The sequence below is a fragment of the Saimiri boliviensis genome, chromosome 17, assembly GCF_048565385.1.
Source record: "Saimiri boliviensis isolate mSaiBol1 chromosome 17, mSaiBol1.pri, whole genome shotgun sequence".
Lineage (NCBI taxonomy): Eukaryota > Metazoa > Chordata > Mammalia > Primates > Cebidae > Saimiri > Saimiri boliviensis.
In genome coordinates, this window is record NC_133465.1 from 49,822,280 (window position 1) to 49,841,120 (window position 18,841).

General features: G+C 51.2%; 1 protein-coding gene across 1 annotated transcript in view; it reads right to left on the reverse strand.

Annotated features, from left to right (window-relative positions):
* Window positions 1-6,608: 6,608 nt before the first annotated feature.
* Window positions 6,609-18,841, reverse strand: part of LOC101047039 (leucine-rich repeat-containing protein 37A2-like) — a 57,928-nt gene continuing 45,695 nt past the window's right edge. Inside the window, 5 exon segments of the mRNA XM_074388759.1 lie at window positions 6,609-8,232; window positions 8,964-9,080; window positions 10,009-16,607; window positions 16,689-16,743; window positions 18,619-18,665. Of these exon segments, the coding sequence (XP_074244860.1) occupies window positions 16,461-16,607; window positions 16,689-16,743; window positions 18,619-18,665 (249 nt within the window). The 3' untranslated portion in view covers window positions 6,609-8,232; window positions 8,964-9,080; window positions 10,009-16,460.

An 18,841-nucleotide genomic window follows, 5' to 3' on the forward strand; every position in this document is an offset into this window, starting at 1 on the left:
GCCTGCCGCCCTGCAAACTGTGGGGGCCTAGACTGTGGGGCCAGACGGAGGGGCTCTCAGCCAGATGGAGCTCTAGATGCCTCAGGCTGAGGAGCGTCTGGACCTGGACGGACTAGGGAAATGGCCAGACAAGAATGGGAGGTGGCAGTGAGTGGCAGGGCCCCTGCCTCCTTCCTCCTTCGCCCTCTGTCCCCATTTCCCTGCACAGCTCTGGAGGGGAGGGCAGCCAATAGTCTTCTCTGAGGAGGTTAGCTGTGGGAGGACAGCTCCTGAGGAGTATTTCCTGCCTTTGGCTCCCAACTGCTTCCTGCCCAGACCTCCCAACACTTGACCCCCATTCAATTCCTTCCTCCCAGAGGAGCTAGGTGGCCACCAGGGCTTCACAGGTCCAGAGACCCGGAGCTTCTCAGCAAGCTGAAGGAGGCAGGGTCCTGGGATCCAGATGCCCAGCCTTCCCAGGTGCTGTGAGGAACTGGAATCCAGGCTTCCAGTGAAAGCCCCAGGGATAGATTTGGAGAAGGAAGCCCAAGATGGTGCCTCTCTCCCTCGGGCAAGGACCTCGGCCCTCACTTTCCTAGTTACCACTTCGGCCCCCTCACCTCTAGCTGGGAACATACACCCCTTCTTTCATTTAGAGGGCACTTATAGGCTGTGTGAGGTGGTTCATGCCTGTAATCCTAGCACTTTGGGAGGCCGAGGCAGGCGGATCACTGGAGCTCAGAAGTTCGAGACCAGTTTGGGCAAAATAGTGAGACCTCGTCTCTATTTTTTTTTATTATTTATTTATTTATTTATTTAGAGGCGGAGTTCCGCTCTTGTTACTCAGGCTGGAGTGCAATGGCGCGATCTCGGCTCACCGCAACCTCCGCCTCCTGGGTTCAGGCAATTCTCCTGCCTCAGCCTCCTGAGTAGCTGGAATTACAGGCACGCGCCGCCATGCCCAGCTAATTTTTTGTATTTTTAGTAGAGACGGGGTTTCACCATGTTGACCAGGATGGTCTCGATCTCTTGACCTCGTGATCCACCCACCTCGGCCTCCCAAAGTGCTGGGATTACAGGCTTGAGCCACTGCGCCCGGCACTATTTTTTTTTAAATATAAAATATACATATTCAAAATTTTAAAAAACCAAAAATCCCAAAAAGTAGGGCACCTTTTCTTCCCAGACAATGGCAGTGGATTTCTGAAGGGAAAGGGAGGCAAATTCCCTAGTTAATAATCATGAGTGGCCGGGCACGTTGGCTCAAGCCTGTAATCCCAGCACTTTGGAAGGCCGAGGCGGGTGGATCACGAGGTCAAGAGATCGAGACCATCCTGGTCAACATGGTGAAACCCCGTCTCTACTAAAAAATACAAAAAAAAAAAAAATTAGCTGGGCATGGTGGCGTGTGCCTGTAATCCCAGCTACTCAGGAGGCTGGGGCAGAATTCCCTGAACCCAGGAGGCAGAGGTTGTGGTGAGCCGAGATCGTGCCATTGCACTCCAGCCTGGGTAACAAGAGCGAAACTCCGTCTCACACAAAAAAAAATCATGAGTGATTCTTTCTCTAGAAACACCTGGGGCCTCCAATGAACCCCTTCTTTGAGAGTCAATCTGCAGTTTTCCCCCTGGTTCTGAGATGTGAGGCCAGGTTCCAAGGTTGTGAGTTTTGAGAGCCCATCACAGGTTGGTAAGAGGAGGTAGATCTTTCTCCTTTATCTCTTAAACCTAAGCCATGCCTGCCCACACCCATGTGCAGGGCACATTACAATACTTAAAATGGGGAGAGGACCACCCCAAATAACCCAGCCCATTTCAGCTCAACCATGAGCCTCTGCTGTACCTCTAAATCAGTCCTGCCCCTGCCCTCTTCCTTTCACAAATCCTAGAGACCCCTAGGAGATAGATGCCCCTCACCACAATACCAGCCAGGAATCCCTGAGTCCTCCAGAAAAGCTGCAGGCGGAGTTGAGATGACCCTAGGGGAGGGGCCGTGTCCCTCTGCCTTGCCCCGCCCCTTACTAACAAGGTGGACCACAGGTGTTTGTTGTACATCATCCCCCACTTCCCACAGACCCCCCACCACCAGCACCCTTTAAGGCCAAGGCAGAATTAAAGGATGGGATCCCTGAAAGGAGTCTTCTCCCCTAGGGATGCTCGGTCTCAGTCCTCAGGGAAAGGAAGGCCCTGTGGGTGTGGGGAGTGCAGGCCTGGCTGGTCCCCTACTCTCTGCCAGCTCTGGAGCCCCCACTGTATGAAGGGCTCCCTTGGTGGGGACAGGAAAAGCCCACGAGAGACTAGGGAGAGTAGAGGGGAGGACCCTGGGGAAAACTAATGTGGATCAAGGGCTTGAAGACGTTCCTGACTCTCCCTCCCCTCCCCTACCTCTGCCACCGGTGGACCAGATCCTGAGGGGCGGATTTGTGTGAGCCTAAACAGAGCTCTGGGGTTCTATTTCCTCTTAGTGATTTTCCAAAGCTGCACCACCCTACCACTGCCTGGGTGTGGCATCAGAGGGCTCTAGGTCCCCAGCCCTGCACAGAAGCCCTTCTGAATGAAGGAGAGACCCACACCATAGCATCAAGGGGCAGGCCAGCCTGAGAAGAGGTGAGTCCCCGACTCCCTCCGAGAAAGAGCCCCCTCCCCTCTTCAAGCACCCCCAGGCCTCTGTGCCACCAGTTCACCCTCAGTTCTGGTTTTTTTTTTACCCCATCGCCCAGGCTGGAGTGCAGTAGCCTGATCTCGGCTCACTACAACCTCTGCCTCCCAGGTTCAAGTGATTCTCCTGTCTCAGCCTCCTAAGTAGCTGAGATTACAGGCGTGCACCACCATGCCCAACTAATTTCTTGTATTTTTAGTAGAGACGGGGTTTCACCTTGTTGGCCTGGCTGGTCTCGAACTCCCGACTGTGTGATCCACCTGCCTTGGCCTCCCAAAGTGCTGGGATTACAGGCATAAGCCACCACGCTTGGCCGCAGATCTTTCTTAAAAGGTCTCTTCTGCCGGGTGTGGTGGCTCACGCCTGTAATCCCAGCACTTTGGGAGGCCAAGGCAGGTGGATCACACAGTCGGGAGTTCGAGACCAGCCAGGCCAACATGGTGAAACCCCGTCTCTACTAAAAATACAAGAAATTAGTTGGGCATGGTGGTGCACGCCTGTAATCTCAGCTACTTAGGAGGCTGAGGCAGGAGAATCGCTTGAACCTAGGAGGCGGAGGTTGTAGTGAGATCAGGCTACTGCACTCCAGCCTGGGTGACAGAGCAAGACCATGTCAAAAAAAAAAAAAAAAAAAAATCGTCTCTTCCCTCTATCTTTCCCCTCCCAGTCATCCATATGCTATGCCTGATTTGGAGAGGAGGTGGCAAGTAGGAAGGGAGGAAGGAGGGAGCAGTGTGGATGGAGGAGGGGGTAACCCCCACCCTGACCCTGAGCACCCTAGGTTTGGCCTTTCTGGGTGCCTCCCTCTTTGGAGAACTCAGAAAGCCAACGAGCTAGTTTTTGAGCTGGTGGGAGATAGGTGGGGAGAAGGAGGAAGCAGGAGAGTGACAGGAGCCCTGGCTGGGAGCCTTCCTAAGGTTGAAGGCTGAGTTTGGGAGAGAAGAGCCAGCAACCCTCTCTGCCCCCTGGGGGGATATGCAAAGAATTGCTAATTGCAACTAAACAAGGCCTAGGCTTGGGGGAAGGGGCAGTCTGGCAGCTGTCAGGGGCTACCTCCTCTTAGAGTGCCGGAGTAAGGCCAGGCCAGCCCGATCTTCTCCTGTAAAGCAGCTTTTTGTCTGGGTAAGGCCAGGGCTGGGGCCAGGGGCTGGCGAAGGGGCCCAAGCCATCCGCAAGTTTCTTGTTCCCCAGAAAGTGAGAAGCGTGCCCAGGCCTCCTGAGAGTGAGAATGCCCTCCTCCTTCTCCACTCTCAAGCTTTTTATGTGGGGGTTGATGGGGTGCCACCCAGCAGGAGGGGGTGGGCCTGGGATCCCAGGCCCCCCCTTGCTGGACTGTGGGGAAAAAACCGAGCACAAAGAAGGGGGGTGGCCCCGCTGAGATGGGAGACAGGGCGGCTCTGATCCAGGGATGCCCTGAGACTGAAGTACCCATCCCTGGAGTCCCTTCTCCCCAGAGAACGTCCCCAGTGGCCACATTCTCTTATCTTATCTGGTCATCTGGGCCCACTTCACACTTTCTCACCCACTTTGCAAACCCTCCCTAATCTTTTGTATGCTAAGGAGAAGGGTCTTGAGAATCCAAGCCTAGTTCCTAACTTAGCCTAAGTAGAGGGAGGACTCAAACCTTTGGGGAAATCTTTGCTCTAAACATAGAGACCTATGAATAATGCTTCCAGACCCTGAGGCCACATGACCTGATAGAGACCCAAGAATCTTGCTTTCTAATTCAGATGCCCCTTTTATGCGCTTCTGCAAACTTGGGCAAGTTATATCTGCTATTGAGCCTCAGTTTTCTCATCTGTAAAATGGGGACAATAACATTCTCTCAAAATCCTTGTGAAGATAGTTGCAAAGCATCTCGTATGGCAGTCTCTGGTTCTCAGTGTGCCCCCCTCCCCTGAAACATCCATCAAAAGGATGGATATACACATACAAGCACTTCAGGGATAACAATACCTCACGGCCATATCACACTTTGCAATTTCCAGATTGCACGTTTCATCTCTTTTTATTTGAGATGGAATCTCACTCACTCTGTTGCCCAGACTGGAGTGCAGTGGTGCCATCTCAACTCACTACAACCTCTCTCTCCCAGGTTCAAGCCATTCTCCTGCCTCAGCCTCCCACGTAGCTATGTTCCTCATGTTGGCCAGGCTGGTCTCAAGTACCCGACTGCCTCAGCCTCCCGAAGTGCTGGGATTACAGGTGTGAGCCATGACGCTGGGCCACTTGTCATCTCTTAAAAGATACACCATCTAGGCCGGGCGCGGTGGCTCAAGCCTGTAATCCCAGCACTTTGGGAGGCCGAGGCGGGTGGATCACGAGGTCAAGAGATCGAGACCAACCTGGTCAACATGGTGAAACCCCGTCTCTACTAAAAATACAAAAAATTAGCTGGACATGGTGGCACGTGCCCGTAATCCCAGCTACTCAGGAGGCTGAGGCAGGAGAATTGCCTGAACCCAGGAAGCGGAGGTTGCGGTGAGCCGAGATCGCGCCATTGCACTCCAGCCTGGGTAACAAGAGCGAAACTCCGTCTAAAAAAAAAAAAAAAAAAAAAAGATACACCATCTAATCAATTCGACTGGTGAAAAAAAACCCGAGTTTCCAAGAGCTTAAGTCAAATCCCCGACTCCTCCAGCAGTCCTCATCCCACTCCATGGTGAGGCCTCAGAGATCCCATCTCACGGACTAGACAAACGGAGCCCAAAGCAAAGGCAGCCAGAGACTGTCACCAGGTTTCTCAGCAGCGCGGCTTGTGTTAGTGGCCACCTGCGCTCTTCTAAATCAGTGCTTGTGTGGAAACCTTAGGACCATGTGGGTCCCCTCCTCTGAGCTCCACATTGGGGCCCTTGAGAGGCAGAGGGCTGGCTGGAGGATAGGAAGGGTTGTCCCCTCCACTCCCAGCAGGAAACCTCTGGGATGAGACCTTCACTGGGAGAGGCAGCGGGGCAACACGGGTAGAATAGCTGGGCAAGTCAGTTCTTTCCCTCAGCCCTTTTCCTGCTAGAGTCTACTTGCTCCTCGAGAAATGTCTCCTCCATTCCTGCCCCCCTCTATTTTAGGGGCCCCGTGGTCTAGCTCCCCATCCCTGTGCGTCACCCCAGCTGGGTCCTCATCCTCCCAGCCCCTCGGCCAGGTGGAGGATGCTGACCTGACCACCCGCCTGCCAGACACCCAGGGGCTCTTGCTCCCAGAGGGCCTTGGCCAAGCGGCTGTGGCGCTGGGTTGGCGCCTTTCTCACTGCCTGGCTCCCTCCTCACAGGCCCCTAATCCATCTCGCCCAGCAGGAAGCCCTTAAGCTGCCTTTTCAGCGGCCTTCCCCAGCCCACTGTGGGCTGTGCCTTTCTATACCACCCTTGGCAGGAGCTGTGTTATACAAGCTGGAGAGAGAGGCCCCTGCAAAGAGGTCAACGTGCCTAAGGCAGCTTCCAGCTCCAGCAGCCTCGGCTCCCCAGGGTTCCCCCGCTGGTACACTGGTACACTGCCTGGCATCCCTGGGCACTGACAGCCCTGGCTGACTCACATCAAAGCCCCAGACTGGGTCCAGGCGAGAGGAGGGAAGCTAGGGAGGGAGTGGGCAGAAGGCCAGGGTCTGGGGAAGTGGGGCAGGCATGAGGGGCTCCTCTGGCTCTGTGCCATGTCCTTTTGGCAGGTCTCTCCATCTTTCTGCTGCTTCCAACCCCTATCTCCAACTCCCCAAAGCTCATTCACTGCCTTCTCAGACTCAGTTATGCAGCCCAGACAGGACTTGGGGAGCATGTCCTCTGGAGGCCACCTCAACTGAGTGCTTCAGACAGGAAGGGAGTGAGGTGGGCAGGGGCACTAACAGGTTCTTTCTCTCTTCCTAGGTTGTATTTGGGTTTGGGCAATTGCTTGTCACTCTTGGGGCATTCACAGCTTGGATCATCCTGGGACAGGCTTAATTTCACACCCCCAACTCCTTGGCCCCTGCAAGTATCCTCTTGCTGGTTCTGAGTTTTGGTTTGGATTTTTTTTTTTTTTTTTTGGCATTGGAGTCTTGCTCTGTCACCCAGGCTGGATTGGTGGAGTGCAGTGGTGCGATCTCAGCTTATTGCAACTTCTGCCTACCGGGTTCAAGTGATTCTTGTACCTCAGCCTCCCAAACATCTGGAATTATAGGCACCTGTAACCACAACCCACTAATTTTGTATTTTTAGTAGAGATGGGGTTTCACCATGTTGGCCAGGCTAGTTTCAAACTCCTAGCCTCAAGTGATCTGCTCACCTCGGCCTCCCAAAGTGCTGAGCCACTGCACCCTGCCTAGAAAATGGTTCTTACGTGACCTGGTGCCTCTCTTGGCCTCAATCCTTTCCCTCCCCTCTCTCGAGGAAAAAATATCCCCTCTGCACCTAATCTTCTCCTCTAAGGCCCAAACCCCAGTCCTGCCTCCCAATCTCCACTCCAGGAAGCCAGCATTCTGCTGATTAGAAGTGGTTACCAGAGTTGGGGGTGCCTCTGGGAGGTCTGTTTGTAGTTCAGATTCTTCTCATTCCAGGCTCTGCAGGCTGTCTCTAAGGAAAGGGCCTGGGATGTGGGGGCAAGATCCTTGGGGCACCAGCTGCAGGGAAGGACAGCTTCCTGGGGAGAGGAAGGAAGTGTTCTTTTTCTCTTCCCAGTGAACCCCATCCACAAGGTAGGAACTGCCTCTCCCCGTTCCATCACTGGAGTCCCTCCCCAACAAGCTGCCTCATCATTCAGGCTCCTCCCAAGGCGCCTGAAAGGAGCTTTGCAGAGCTGAGGCCCTGATCTCTTTCTTCACTTCCGAATGAGTACGTTTCTACCTTTTCGGGGACACGTAGAGATGACTGGAAGAGTATGGAGGGGTGTGCCTCAGAAGAGGAATGCTTGGAGAGTGACTGGGTCAGCCCCAGCTTCAAAGAGGCTGTATCAATCTGTCCCCAAACTGAAGTCCCTTGTAGACTCTTCCTTACTTTAACCAGCATTCGCATGTATCCGTCTAGACTAGCAACCCCTAGGCCTCGAGATTCCTCAAGGATTAATCAGTGATCCAGCCACAGGAGAAAGCAACCAACCCCAGGGTCTTAGAAGTCTGACACCTGCGGAAAACTTCCTTCTCCAGCTGCCTCCGCCTGATCTAGGGAGAGCAGGAAAGACCAACACTAAAGGCTTACATTGAGTGTTCGCTTTGTGAAGCCACCGCTTGATCTTAACTTCCCCACCCTTCAAGAGGAGATCAGTGTCCCTCTCTTATTGATGAAGGGTCAGAGCTACAGAAAGGGAGTGACCTATCTCAGCGAATGGCTCTAGGTGTTTAATCAAAAAAGAGATTCAGGCCAAGTGCTGTGGCTCGTGCCTGTAATCCCAACACTCTGGGAGGCTGAGGTGGATGGACTGCCGAGCTCAGGAGTTCCAGACCAGCCTGGGCAACATGGTGACACCTCATCTCTACCCAAAATAGAAAAAATTAGCCCAGCATGATGGTGGGTGTCTGTGCTCCTAGCTAGTCAGGAGGCCGAAATGGGAAGATTGCTTGATCCTGGGAGGTCGAGGGTACAGTGAGCGAAGACTGTAGCACAGCATTCCGGCCTGGGCAGCAGAGTAAGACTCCATCTCAAAAAAAAAAAAAAAAAAAAAAAAAAGATTCAATACAGATGCCTTTGACCAAATTAAATTGTGGTCCCACAAATTTCATACGTTAAAGCCCAAAGTCTCAATGTGATTGTATTTCGAGATAGGGGCCTTAGGAGGTAATTAATGTTCAATGAGGTTGTAAGGGCTCCCCTCCCCACAATCTGATAGGATTGATGGCCTTATAAGGGGAACAGAGAGAAATCTCTCTCCCCCAACCTACACACACCAAGGAAAGGCCACGTGAACACTGAGAAGGTGGCCATCTACAAGCCAGGAAGAAAGCCTTAGCCAGAACCCAGCCATGCTGGCATCCTGATCTCAGACTTCCAGCTTCCAGAGCTACAAGAAAATTAATTTCTGTCATTTAAGCTACCCAACCTGCAGTATTTTGTTATGGCAGCCCAAGCAGACTAAGACAACAGGAAACTAGGAGATGGTGAAATTGTTGGATGGGCTGAAGGAGTAGACTTCGTCTCAAAGCCACAGGAATGACCTCCAGTAGAAGCTGCTACCTCTGTCACAAGCAGGTAGGGGGATCAAGAGGCTGCAATTGGAGCTGGGCACCTTGGCTCAAGCCTGTAATCCCAGCACTTTGGGAGGCCAAGGTGGGCGGATCACTTGAGGCCAGGAGTTTGAGACCACCGTGACCAACATGACAAAACCCTATCTCTACTAAACATAAAAAATTAGCTGAGTGTGATGGTGCCTACCTGTAATCCCAGCTACTCAGGAAGCTGAAATAAGACAGTCGCTTGAGCCCAGGAGAGGGAGTTGTAGTGAGCCAAGTTCACACCACTGCATTCCAGCCTGGGGGACAGAATGAAACTCTGTCTCAAAAAAGAAATAAAAAAGAAAAGAAATAAAGAGGCTGCCATTGGAACTAAATCAGGGTAACTGCATTTAGGGATCAGTGCCACTGATGCTACTGCTGTCACAGACACTGGACACTGGGTGCTGCTATAGGACAAACCCCATCTCCAAGACCTTGCGTGCCAGCAGAAATAGCCCACAGCAGCAAGAACATGACCTCATTTGCCCTTCCACCTTCCAAATCTCAAATGAGTACATTTTGCATGCAGAGCTCTAGCCGCAAGGGAAGCGGAGAGAGGAGGCTTTTGGCTTCCAACCTCTGCAGTACAGGAAGGAGGTGGGAATGGTGGGAGGATCTCTTGAGCCCAGGACTTCGAGGCTGCAGTGAGCTATGATTGTGCCACTATACTCCAGCCTGGGTGACAGAACAAGACCCCATCAGGAAAACAAAAAGAGTAACTAGGGCTCTGAAAGCTAACTGAATGGTCTGGAGGTCTGGAAAGCAGATAGCTTTATAACTGTGCATATGAATCACTTGGGGATGATGTATTTGGATCAGTGGGCAGGGCCCAGGAATCTGCATTTCTAACAGGTAAACCCCAGGTCCCATTGCCCCTCCTGCCATGATTCTGAAGCATGTGGACTCGGCTTTCAGAAACTTTGTCCTTGGGTAGGAGCTCTGCTGGGGTAGTCCCAGACACTGCTGTGAGCTCAGAAAAGATTAGATTTGTGCCGAATTAGTCCCTTGCTCTCCTAAGAGCTAGTCCTGAAAGTTGGATGTTGAACCCTGAAAAATGTTGCTGCGATGGAGGCTCAGAAGAAGGGGGCTCTGCCTAGAACCCAGGAGTCCAGGGATTTAAACTTTCACCACCCCACCAAGGAGGAATGGATGGAGTCAGCTGACAACAGTGAAATGCATAAGCATTTCCTGAAGTTATGACTCACTTTGTTCTGAATTTCCACTCTGGCCCTGGGGTTTAGGACCTTCGGGATCCTATTCCAGTTGCAGGGAGTTAGAGAGCCTCTTCATCCTTGAGGGGTTTAAGAATTAGACAGAGGAGAAGAAACGGGAAACAGAGAGGACAAGAGAGCAAGGGAGGAGAAAGGTAGCACTTCTACCCAAAATGGCTCAAGTCCCCACCAGAAAACCCAGTGTCCTCCATAGCTCACATTGAATTTCAACACAAAATAGTCTATTACAACAGATTGTCCTTCTCAGTCATTTTCTTTTCTTGGCTCTTCCTAGGCAGCCCTGGCCCCTAAGTCCCCCAGTTGAAGGGAAGGTCATAGATAAATGAAAAAGCCCTGGCCTTCTCATTCTGTGCCCCATCCCAGCCCCACATCTCGGGGAGGGGCTGCCCAAGCCAGAGCAGGGCTGAGTCTACGCGGGCCAGGCCAATAGACTTTCCTCCTTCCCAGGGGTATCCATTCCCCTCCCAGGTTCCTGAGATGTTGGGCCCCCTTCAGCCGCACTGCAGCCTGACTGCAGCCTGACTGAGCAGGGTCCCCCAGGCCTTCCTCCTCTAGGCTGGTCCTCCCAGGGCAAGAGCAGGCTTTCAGGTTGGGAGGGGGTCCGCCCTCCAGCCTCCAGTTGTCACCACAAAGCAAAGTCCAGGGAAGAAGGGGGAGTGGGCAAGGGTAGGGGTAGTGGGAGAGCCAGGTCCTTGCTAGTAAATCAAAGTTGGTTTCCCAGATGGGGTTGCAGCCGCTTTGATTTCTCAAGCCACCTCCTCCCACTCTGCTGCCTCCCCTCACCAGCAACTCCATGGTTGCAATTCCTCCCTGAAAAGCAGCAGGGCCTCCCTTCAAACCAGCCCAGCTCCTCCAACTCCCAACAACAGCTTCAGTTACAGGAAAGGGGAAGGGGAGGGGGTGAGGTGGCCCAGCCTGGAGAGACATTCTGGCAGAAGAGGGAGGAGGAGGAGTGGAAAAGGAGGAAGGGGGAAAAGAAAGAGCAGAGTGAGATGCAGGGCAGCCGGGGTGGAAGAGTGTGCTCTGCTGGAGCAGGAGGAGAGCCCACCTGCCTTTTCCTCCCTCCCAAGGGAGCACCCCCACACCCACCCATCAGCCCAAGGACCCCTCCACACCTACAGAGCTCTGCTATTTAGGCTCTCCTATTCCTCTCCCCTTAGCTTTTGGTTCTGGAAGACAAAATATCTAAACCATTCATTCCCAGGGACATTTATTTCCTGGTCTAGACGGCAGAGTCACTCAAGAAGCTCAATAATCAAACCCAACGCTGGCTTTCCAGATCCCGTTTCCCCAGTTGGCTCTGAACAGCACACACCTTAGTCTCACTCAGCCCCTAATTAACGGATTATGTTTAATCCTTTTATGGCCCATCTGCCTGCCAGAGACGTTGAAGAAGGGTATTGGAGAGATACAGCAGCTATACTCTGCTAAGTTTCCTTCCTCCTCTGCCTCAAACCATGGGGCAGCCTTGGAAGTTGGCAAGAGTGGCGTAGGGTGCAGTGACGGAACCCACAAGTTGTCAGGAAGTGGAGTTCCAGGAGTCCTAGGTCTCCTGATTATTGAGTGGCCCATTTCTTTTTCTCCTTCTCTTCCTTCCTCTCTCTCTCTCTTTTCTCTCTCCTCTTTTCTTTTTGAGATAGTGTCACACTCCCATTGCCCAGGCCAGAGTGCAGTGGTAGGATTGCAGCTCACTGCAGCCTCCACTCAGGTGATCCTTCCACTTCAGCCTCCTGAGTAGCTGGGACTACAGGCATGTGCCACCATGCCAGGCTACTTTTTAAAAAATTTTCAGTAGAGACAGTTTTGCCATATTGCCTAGGCTAGCATCCAACTCCTGGGCGCCAGTGATTCACCAGCCTCATCTTTCCAAAGTGCTGAGATTGCTACTGTGTCTGGCCTGTGCCCCATTTCTAAGGGCCACTTCCCTGAGATCTAAATGGAGGATGGAGTACAGGGAGAGGGAATTTGATACCTCACCTCAAGGTGGATTCAAGGTCTTAATAGGTTCAGGGAGAGAGGAGGAAAGGTGAATTCACCCAAAGCAGAGGCACACTGTGTGGGTCAGGGGAGATGGTAGCCAAGGAGACAGATTCTCTGCAGGCTCAGACCTGTTTTCCACAACGTGTCTAGGACCCGCCCCACTTAGAGCAGAATATTTTTGCTTAGAGAATAAAACCATTGAGGCACTTAAAATGTCTGCAATTAAGGCCTCTTCCTTGCTTCCTGTCTTCCAAACAGGTAACACAGCCCTTCCGTCCTTAGGGTGGAGACCACAGTGCTTTGAAAAGGACACTGACCCAGAACAGAGGAAACAGAGAGGACCCGTCCCCACCGGGCTTACTGGAGCAGGGGGAATTCCCTGGGGAGTCACCCCACCAGGCATTGTCCCTTAGAAGAGCCCTCAAGGACAGAGAGCTGAAGGCTCCTCTGGAAAGCAAGGCTTGAAAGCCAAAGGTGCAAGGAGACCCAGACATGTGTAATTACCTAAACCAGGCGTCCCCAAACTACGGCCCACAGGCCGCATGTGGCCCCCTGAGGCCATTTATCCGGCCCCCCACCGCACTTCAGGAAGGGGCACCTCTTTCACTGGTGGTCAGTGAGAGGAGCACAGTATGTGGCGGCCCTCCAACGGTCTGAGGGACAGTGAACTGGCCCCCTGTGTAAAAAGTTTGGGGACGCCTGACCTAAACCGTGACAGGGGCAAGGTGAAAGGCCAGAGATAGGAGGATTTCTGGGGGGAGTGGGGAGTGGGAGCCCTAGGCAATCTCCCCAGGTTTCCTTAGCGGTGAGAATTTCTCCATGCTCTCCTCTCCTGAGCACGCCCATGTGGGATGGATGCTGCTGTCATTTCACTTATCTGTGACATACAAGCCTTTCATCTTGTTTGGGTGGCATAAAGCAAGGGAAGTTTCAATGATCCAAGCATCATATTCTCACAGCCTCCTCCGTCTGGCTCAAAGGTAAAATCAATAGTTTTATGATCCCTTTCTACAGATGAGAAAGTCGCAGTTAAGGAAGGGAAGATGACTGACCTAAGCTACTGGGCCAGTGGGGCTGGAGCCAGGCCCGCAGCCCAGACATTTGGAGCCCCAGACCAGGTTTCTTTCCACTCCAGCAGCTGTTTTCTCTGCTCTCCTGTTAGGTTGAGATTGCTGCTTCTTCCAAGTCCATCCCACAGAATGGAGGAATGGATGGTACAGCAGATTTACAGTAGGTACCCAACAATTACCCCAGACATCAGATTTTTTTTTTTTTTTTTTTTTTTGAGATGGGTTTTCACTCTGTGGCCCAGGCTGGAGTGCAGTGGGGAGATCATAGCTCACTCAGCCTCACACTCCTGGGCTCAAGTGATCCACTCACCTCATACTCCTGAGTAGCTGGGACTACAGGTGTATTCCACCACACTAGGCTAATTTATTTATTTATTTTTTCTAGATGGAGTTTTCCTCTTGTTGCCCAGCCTGGAGTGCAATGGTGCAATCTTGGCTCGCCACAACCTCTGCCTCCCAGGTTCAAGCGATTATCCTGCCTCAGCCTCCTGAGTTGCTGTGATTACAGAAAAGCGCCACCATGCCTGGCTAATTTTTTTTGTACTTTTCGTAGAGACAGGGTTTCTCCGTGTTGATCAGGCTTGTCTTGAACTCCCGACCTCAGGTGATGCATCCGCCTCAGCATCCCAAAGTGCTGGAATTATCGGCATTAGCCACCATGCCTGGCCCACACCAGGTTAATTTGTAAATTTTCTGTAGACATAAGGCCTGGCTATCTTGCCTAGGCTGGGTCAACAATTAGCCCAACTTAGCCTTGTAAACTGCTAGGATTACAGGTGTGAGCCACTCTACCTGGTCCTAGATATCAGACTTGTAAGACTAATGAATAACAATGATGCCTCGGGGTTTGGGGGAGAAGTGGCACTTCTGTGCATTAGGGACACCTAAGCTCCCAGCCCACAGCAGAAGCCCAAGACTAATGAGAAATGCTCCTTAGAGAGGGATAGCAGAATGTGGCCCCCTAGACTGTAGGCTCCCTGAAGCTGGAGCCTGAGTCCCTGCAGACTATCTGCTTTGCATATAGTAGGTGCTCAATAATTTATTGGATAAAATAATAGCTACTATTACTAAGCTTTTAGCCTAGCACCAGGTCATAATGAGTGCCATATACTGTTTCATTTAATTCTCACAACTGAAATAAGAAAAATAAAAATTCTGGGCCAGGCATAGTGGCTCATGCCTATAATCCCAGCACTTTGGGAGGCTGAGGCTGGCAGATCATTTGAGATTAGGTGTTTGAGATCAAGGTGCCAACATGTTGAAACCCTGTCTCTACTCAAAACACAAAAATTAGCTGGGCATGGTAGTAGACGCCTGTTATACCAACTACTCAGGAAGCTGAGGAAGGAGAATCCCTTCAGCCAGGGAGTCAGAGGTTGCAGTGAGACTGAGCCACTGCACTCCAGCCTGGGCAATGGAGCAAAATCCTATCTCAAAAATAAAAACAGGCCTGGTGCGGTGGCTCAAGCCTGTAATCCCAGCACTTTGGGAAGTTGAGGCGGGTGGATCATGAGGTCAAGAGATCGAGACCATCCTGGTCAATGTGGTGAAACCCCGTCTCTACTAAAAATACAAAAAAGTAGCTGGGCATGGTGGCACATGCCTGTAATTCCAGCTACTCAGGAGGCTGAGGCAGGAGAATTGCCTGAACCCAGGAGGTGGAGGTTGCGGTGAGCCGAGATCGCGCCATTGCACTCCAGCCTGGGTAACGAGCAAAACTCCGTCTCGGGGAAAAAAAAAAAAATTAGACCTGGGCCTAAGGTCAAAACAAAATTCTTCTGGCCTGAGGCTTCCAGGCCCAGAAGAAACAAACCTTGAGACATCTTCATGTCAGCTAGAATCTCTGCTGGCCTAAACACCCCTTCTCAGTCTCCCTCCTCATTGGCCCCATGACCTTTATTAAATACTGACATTCCCCAAAGCTTTGGCCTTCCCACCCAATCCATCTTCCCTAGATGATCTTAGCCACGCTCATACAATCTGCCACAGGCTAAAGGTGCCAGATCTAAATCTAGCCGAGTTCCCACCTGAGCACCGAGTTAGTTTATTCGCCTGCCTTCTGGACACTTTCTCTTGGATGTGCCATTGGACCAGGCTTGCTTGACTAAGCTCATTATCTGCCCTTTCCCTGCATTTCCTAGCCTGGTTAATGGCATTATGGCACCTAGGTCAGAGGTTGGTTGATCTCTTTGCTTCCTCTCTCTATCATCCGCACTGCCACATCTCATTTCCTGCCTGGTCTCTTATGATCAGTCTGTAATTAGTATCTCAGGCTCCCAGCATCATGCTCCTCAAAACTGATGAAATGTGCAATTCAAAATGCAAATGTGACCTCTTCCGTTCCTGAAACTCTTCAGTATACCCCCATCTCTAGGAGTCCAGACAGTGTGCAAGGTATCCAAGATTCTCCCGACTACTTAAAGCCTCCTCTGCCATAATTCTCCCAGATGCACGTGGGACTCTCACAGCGCCAAAGTCTTGTGCTACCTGCCCCCTCCATCTATTTCACCCCACCACGCCCTTGCACACAATGTTGTGTCTGGAATGCCTGTACCTGCTTTGTCTGTTTACATGTCTGTTTCCCCATTAGACTAAGAGTTAATGTTTCTACATTTAACACCTCACACTTGATCTGTGAGGCCCTGAAACTGGTCCCTAGCAGGGATCAGAGGTGGGAGGTCCCCTGTGGGCAGGAGGTCAAGTGTGTTGTATTGTATGACTGGTGCTTGATGGAACCAGGGGCGAGGGCACCAAGAACAACGGTATTTAATTGTAAAACCTCCACCCCTGAGAGTATGTTTTCAGGTCTGGGTGACTAATTAGATTGGGAAACCAGGGAGGGCAAGATGGCCCTGTGCTTCCCCTGCCCGCTGCCTCTGGTGGCTGTGCTTCCCCTGCCCGCTGCCTCTGGTGGATGTGCTTCCCCTGGCCGCCGCCTCTGGTGGCTGTGCTTCCCCTGCCCGCTGCCTCTGGTGGCTGTGCTTCCCCTGCCTGCTGCCTCTGGTGGATTTGTGGGCCACTGGCTTCAGTCCTGTTTTTCTTTCTGATGATCCTTGTTATTTATGCACAAATATTTAACTACATATTTAAATGTCATACTGCATAGCTAGAATTATATTATTTGATATGAGAAAAATAAGTCTTTTGCAGGAGGCCTGAGGTGGGCTGGGGTCACTCAGTGTTCTCCTACTGCAGGGCCTCACTCTCCTTCCCCTCAGGAGCAGACTCTCCAGTTGGAGTCTTCTCTGTTGGGGCTTCGCTGTCCCTGGGATAAGAATAACAAGGTTTTGATTGGCAAAGTTTTGATTGTTGAAAGGAGGAATTAAGCTTCTCACCCCCTCCTCATTTTAGATGGGAACTGTGAGGGACCATCATTTACGCAGCGTCCCTGTTGAAGATCTCGTCCTCACTGGAAGACTCCTTGTCAGGCAGCTTTTGTGTCATGTTTTTTACGCGTGTGGCACTGACAGGTCTGTACATATCCCTAAGCCAGAGCAGCCATCTTAATGAGAAAAAGCCACCCTAGAAGATAGAAAGGGAAATATTAATTTTGCATGTCTTCTGCTCTCTCTGGCCACAGCAATGAATCCTGCTCCAGTGTACCTGAGTCGCACTTTTCGATGAGCATGTCCTGTGTGGCAGACGTCTGGAAACGCCCCTGGGGAGACACAGGCACAAGACAGTGAGTGATGCTGCCGTTTCCCACGTCTCTCACACTGTACTTCTCTGGTCTTAATTAGGACTAAATGAGTACCTCAGTCCAAAGTCACAGGGAGCAGAACCGCGGCAAACCACATACCTGGGGTCTTGAAAATAATTCCATGCAAGTGGGGCTTTCAGAAGCTCTCCCTGTCTGTCCAGAAGGGCCCCACAATACAGCTGGAGGGACTTTGCATGTGGCTCAGCATGGAGCATGGGGAGGATGTTCAGTCCCACTCACCCCCTTGGCCAGGCGCCCTTGTGCGGCGAACAAACCGCACAACCATTCTAGGTAGACACATTTTATATCAGTCCCCTTCAGACTTAGTCTCATGGGTATCATTTGATCGGGAGGTGGGAGATGAAGTGGTTCTTTTTTTTCTAGATGGTTTATTCTGTAAGTTAAATCACCTCAAGCAAATGCCTGAGTTCAACTAGCCAAATTGTCTGTCTCACAGATCTTCATATAGCAGGCTGTCGCTGGTGAGTGAGTGAGCTGTGACAGTAGCTTAAAGGACAACATATTCTTTTGAATGTGAATAAAACAGAAAAAGCCAGAGTGCATTGTGTGACCACGGGGCAAGACACTCTCCCTTTCTCTTTCTCAGGTTTCCTATCATAAAGGACAAACTACTGTCTAAAGTCTCTCCTATTTCTTTTTTTTTTTTCTTTTTTCTTTCTTTCTTTCTTTTTTTTTTTTTTTGAGACCAGTTTCGCTCTTTTTGCCTAGGCTGGAGTGTAAATGGCGTGACCTTGGCTCACTGCAACCTCCACCTTCTGGGTTCAAGCGATTCTCCTGCCTCAGCCTCCCAGGTAGCTGGGATTATAGGTGTGTGACACCATGCCTGGCTAATTTTGTATTTTTATTAGAGATGGGGTTTCATCATATGGTGAGGTTAGTCTCCAACTCCCGACCTTAACTGATCCACCTGCCTCAGTCTCCCAAAGTGCTGGGATTACAGGTGTGAGTCACCTGGCTTGGCCTTCCTAGTTAAAATTCTGTGAGTTTGTATAAAAGGAATAGAGTGGGAGCCCAAAAACCAGTAAGATGAAAAAGTAGTGTTTCCTCAGTTCTCGGATCCAGGGAAAAAAAAAAAGAGAGAAAGTAGTGTTTCCTGCCACTTTAGAGGAAGGACTCACATATTCTTCCTTCCATCAGCCTTGAAGGAGACTAGCGCCCTCACTCCAACACCAGGTGGCCTTCCCTACCCCTTCCCCAGAGCCTCCAAGAAGGCCCCTAGCCTGCCACCACCAGCAGGAACAGACACCAAAACCTTTCCCCTTCCTGTCCCTTCCCACCTCCCCAAAGGGCTGGGGACATCAGATGTGTCCTTGTTAGTTCCACCCAGCTCAGCTTTGGCTGCGGAGCTAATTTCAGGGGAGCCACGCTAAGCATTAGGGCAAGTAAGTATTCTTCCTGTCTTGGGTAGTTTCCTCCCTGAAAAACAAGGACAGAGTTCTAAGCTTTCCTCTATTTCTTAAATTATAATTTAAAAACTGCTGGACTGGCTGGGTGCAGTGGTTCACACCTGCAATCCGAGCACTTTGAGAGGCTGAGGCAGGTGGATCACAAGGTCAGGAGTTCGAGACCAGCCTGGCCAACATGGTGAAGCCCTGTCTCTACTAAAGATACAAAAAATTAGCTGGGCATGATGGCATGTGCCTGTAATCCCAGCTACTCAGGACACTGAGGCAGGAGAATTGCTTGAACCTGGAAGGTGGAGGTTGCTGTGAGCTGAGCTCGTGCCCTTGCACTCCAGCCTGGGTGACAGGGCGAGACTCTGAATTAAAAAAAACAAAACAAAACAAAACAAAACAGCAGACTAATATTTACCTTGAGAATCCTTCATCTTCCTTTGGTGCCCTTCTATGACAATAAATCTGTTTTGGAAGAAAACACAATTAAGATTACCCATCACAACAACCACTATCTCCAAATCTGTATTTATTCCTTTTATTCATTATATATATATTTTTTGCTCATCAGAATATCTTTTTTTTTTTTTTTTGAGACAGAGTTTCGCTCTTGTTACCCAGGCTGGAGTGCAATGGCGCGA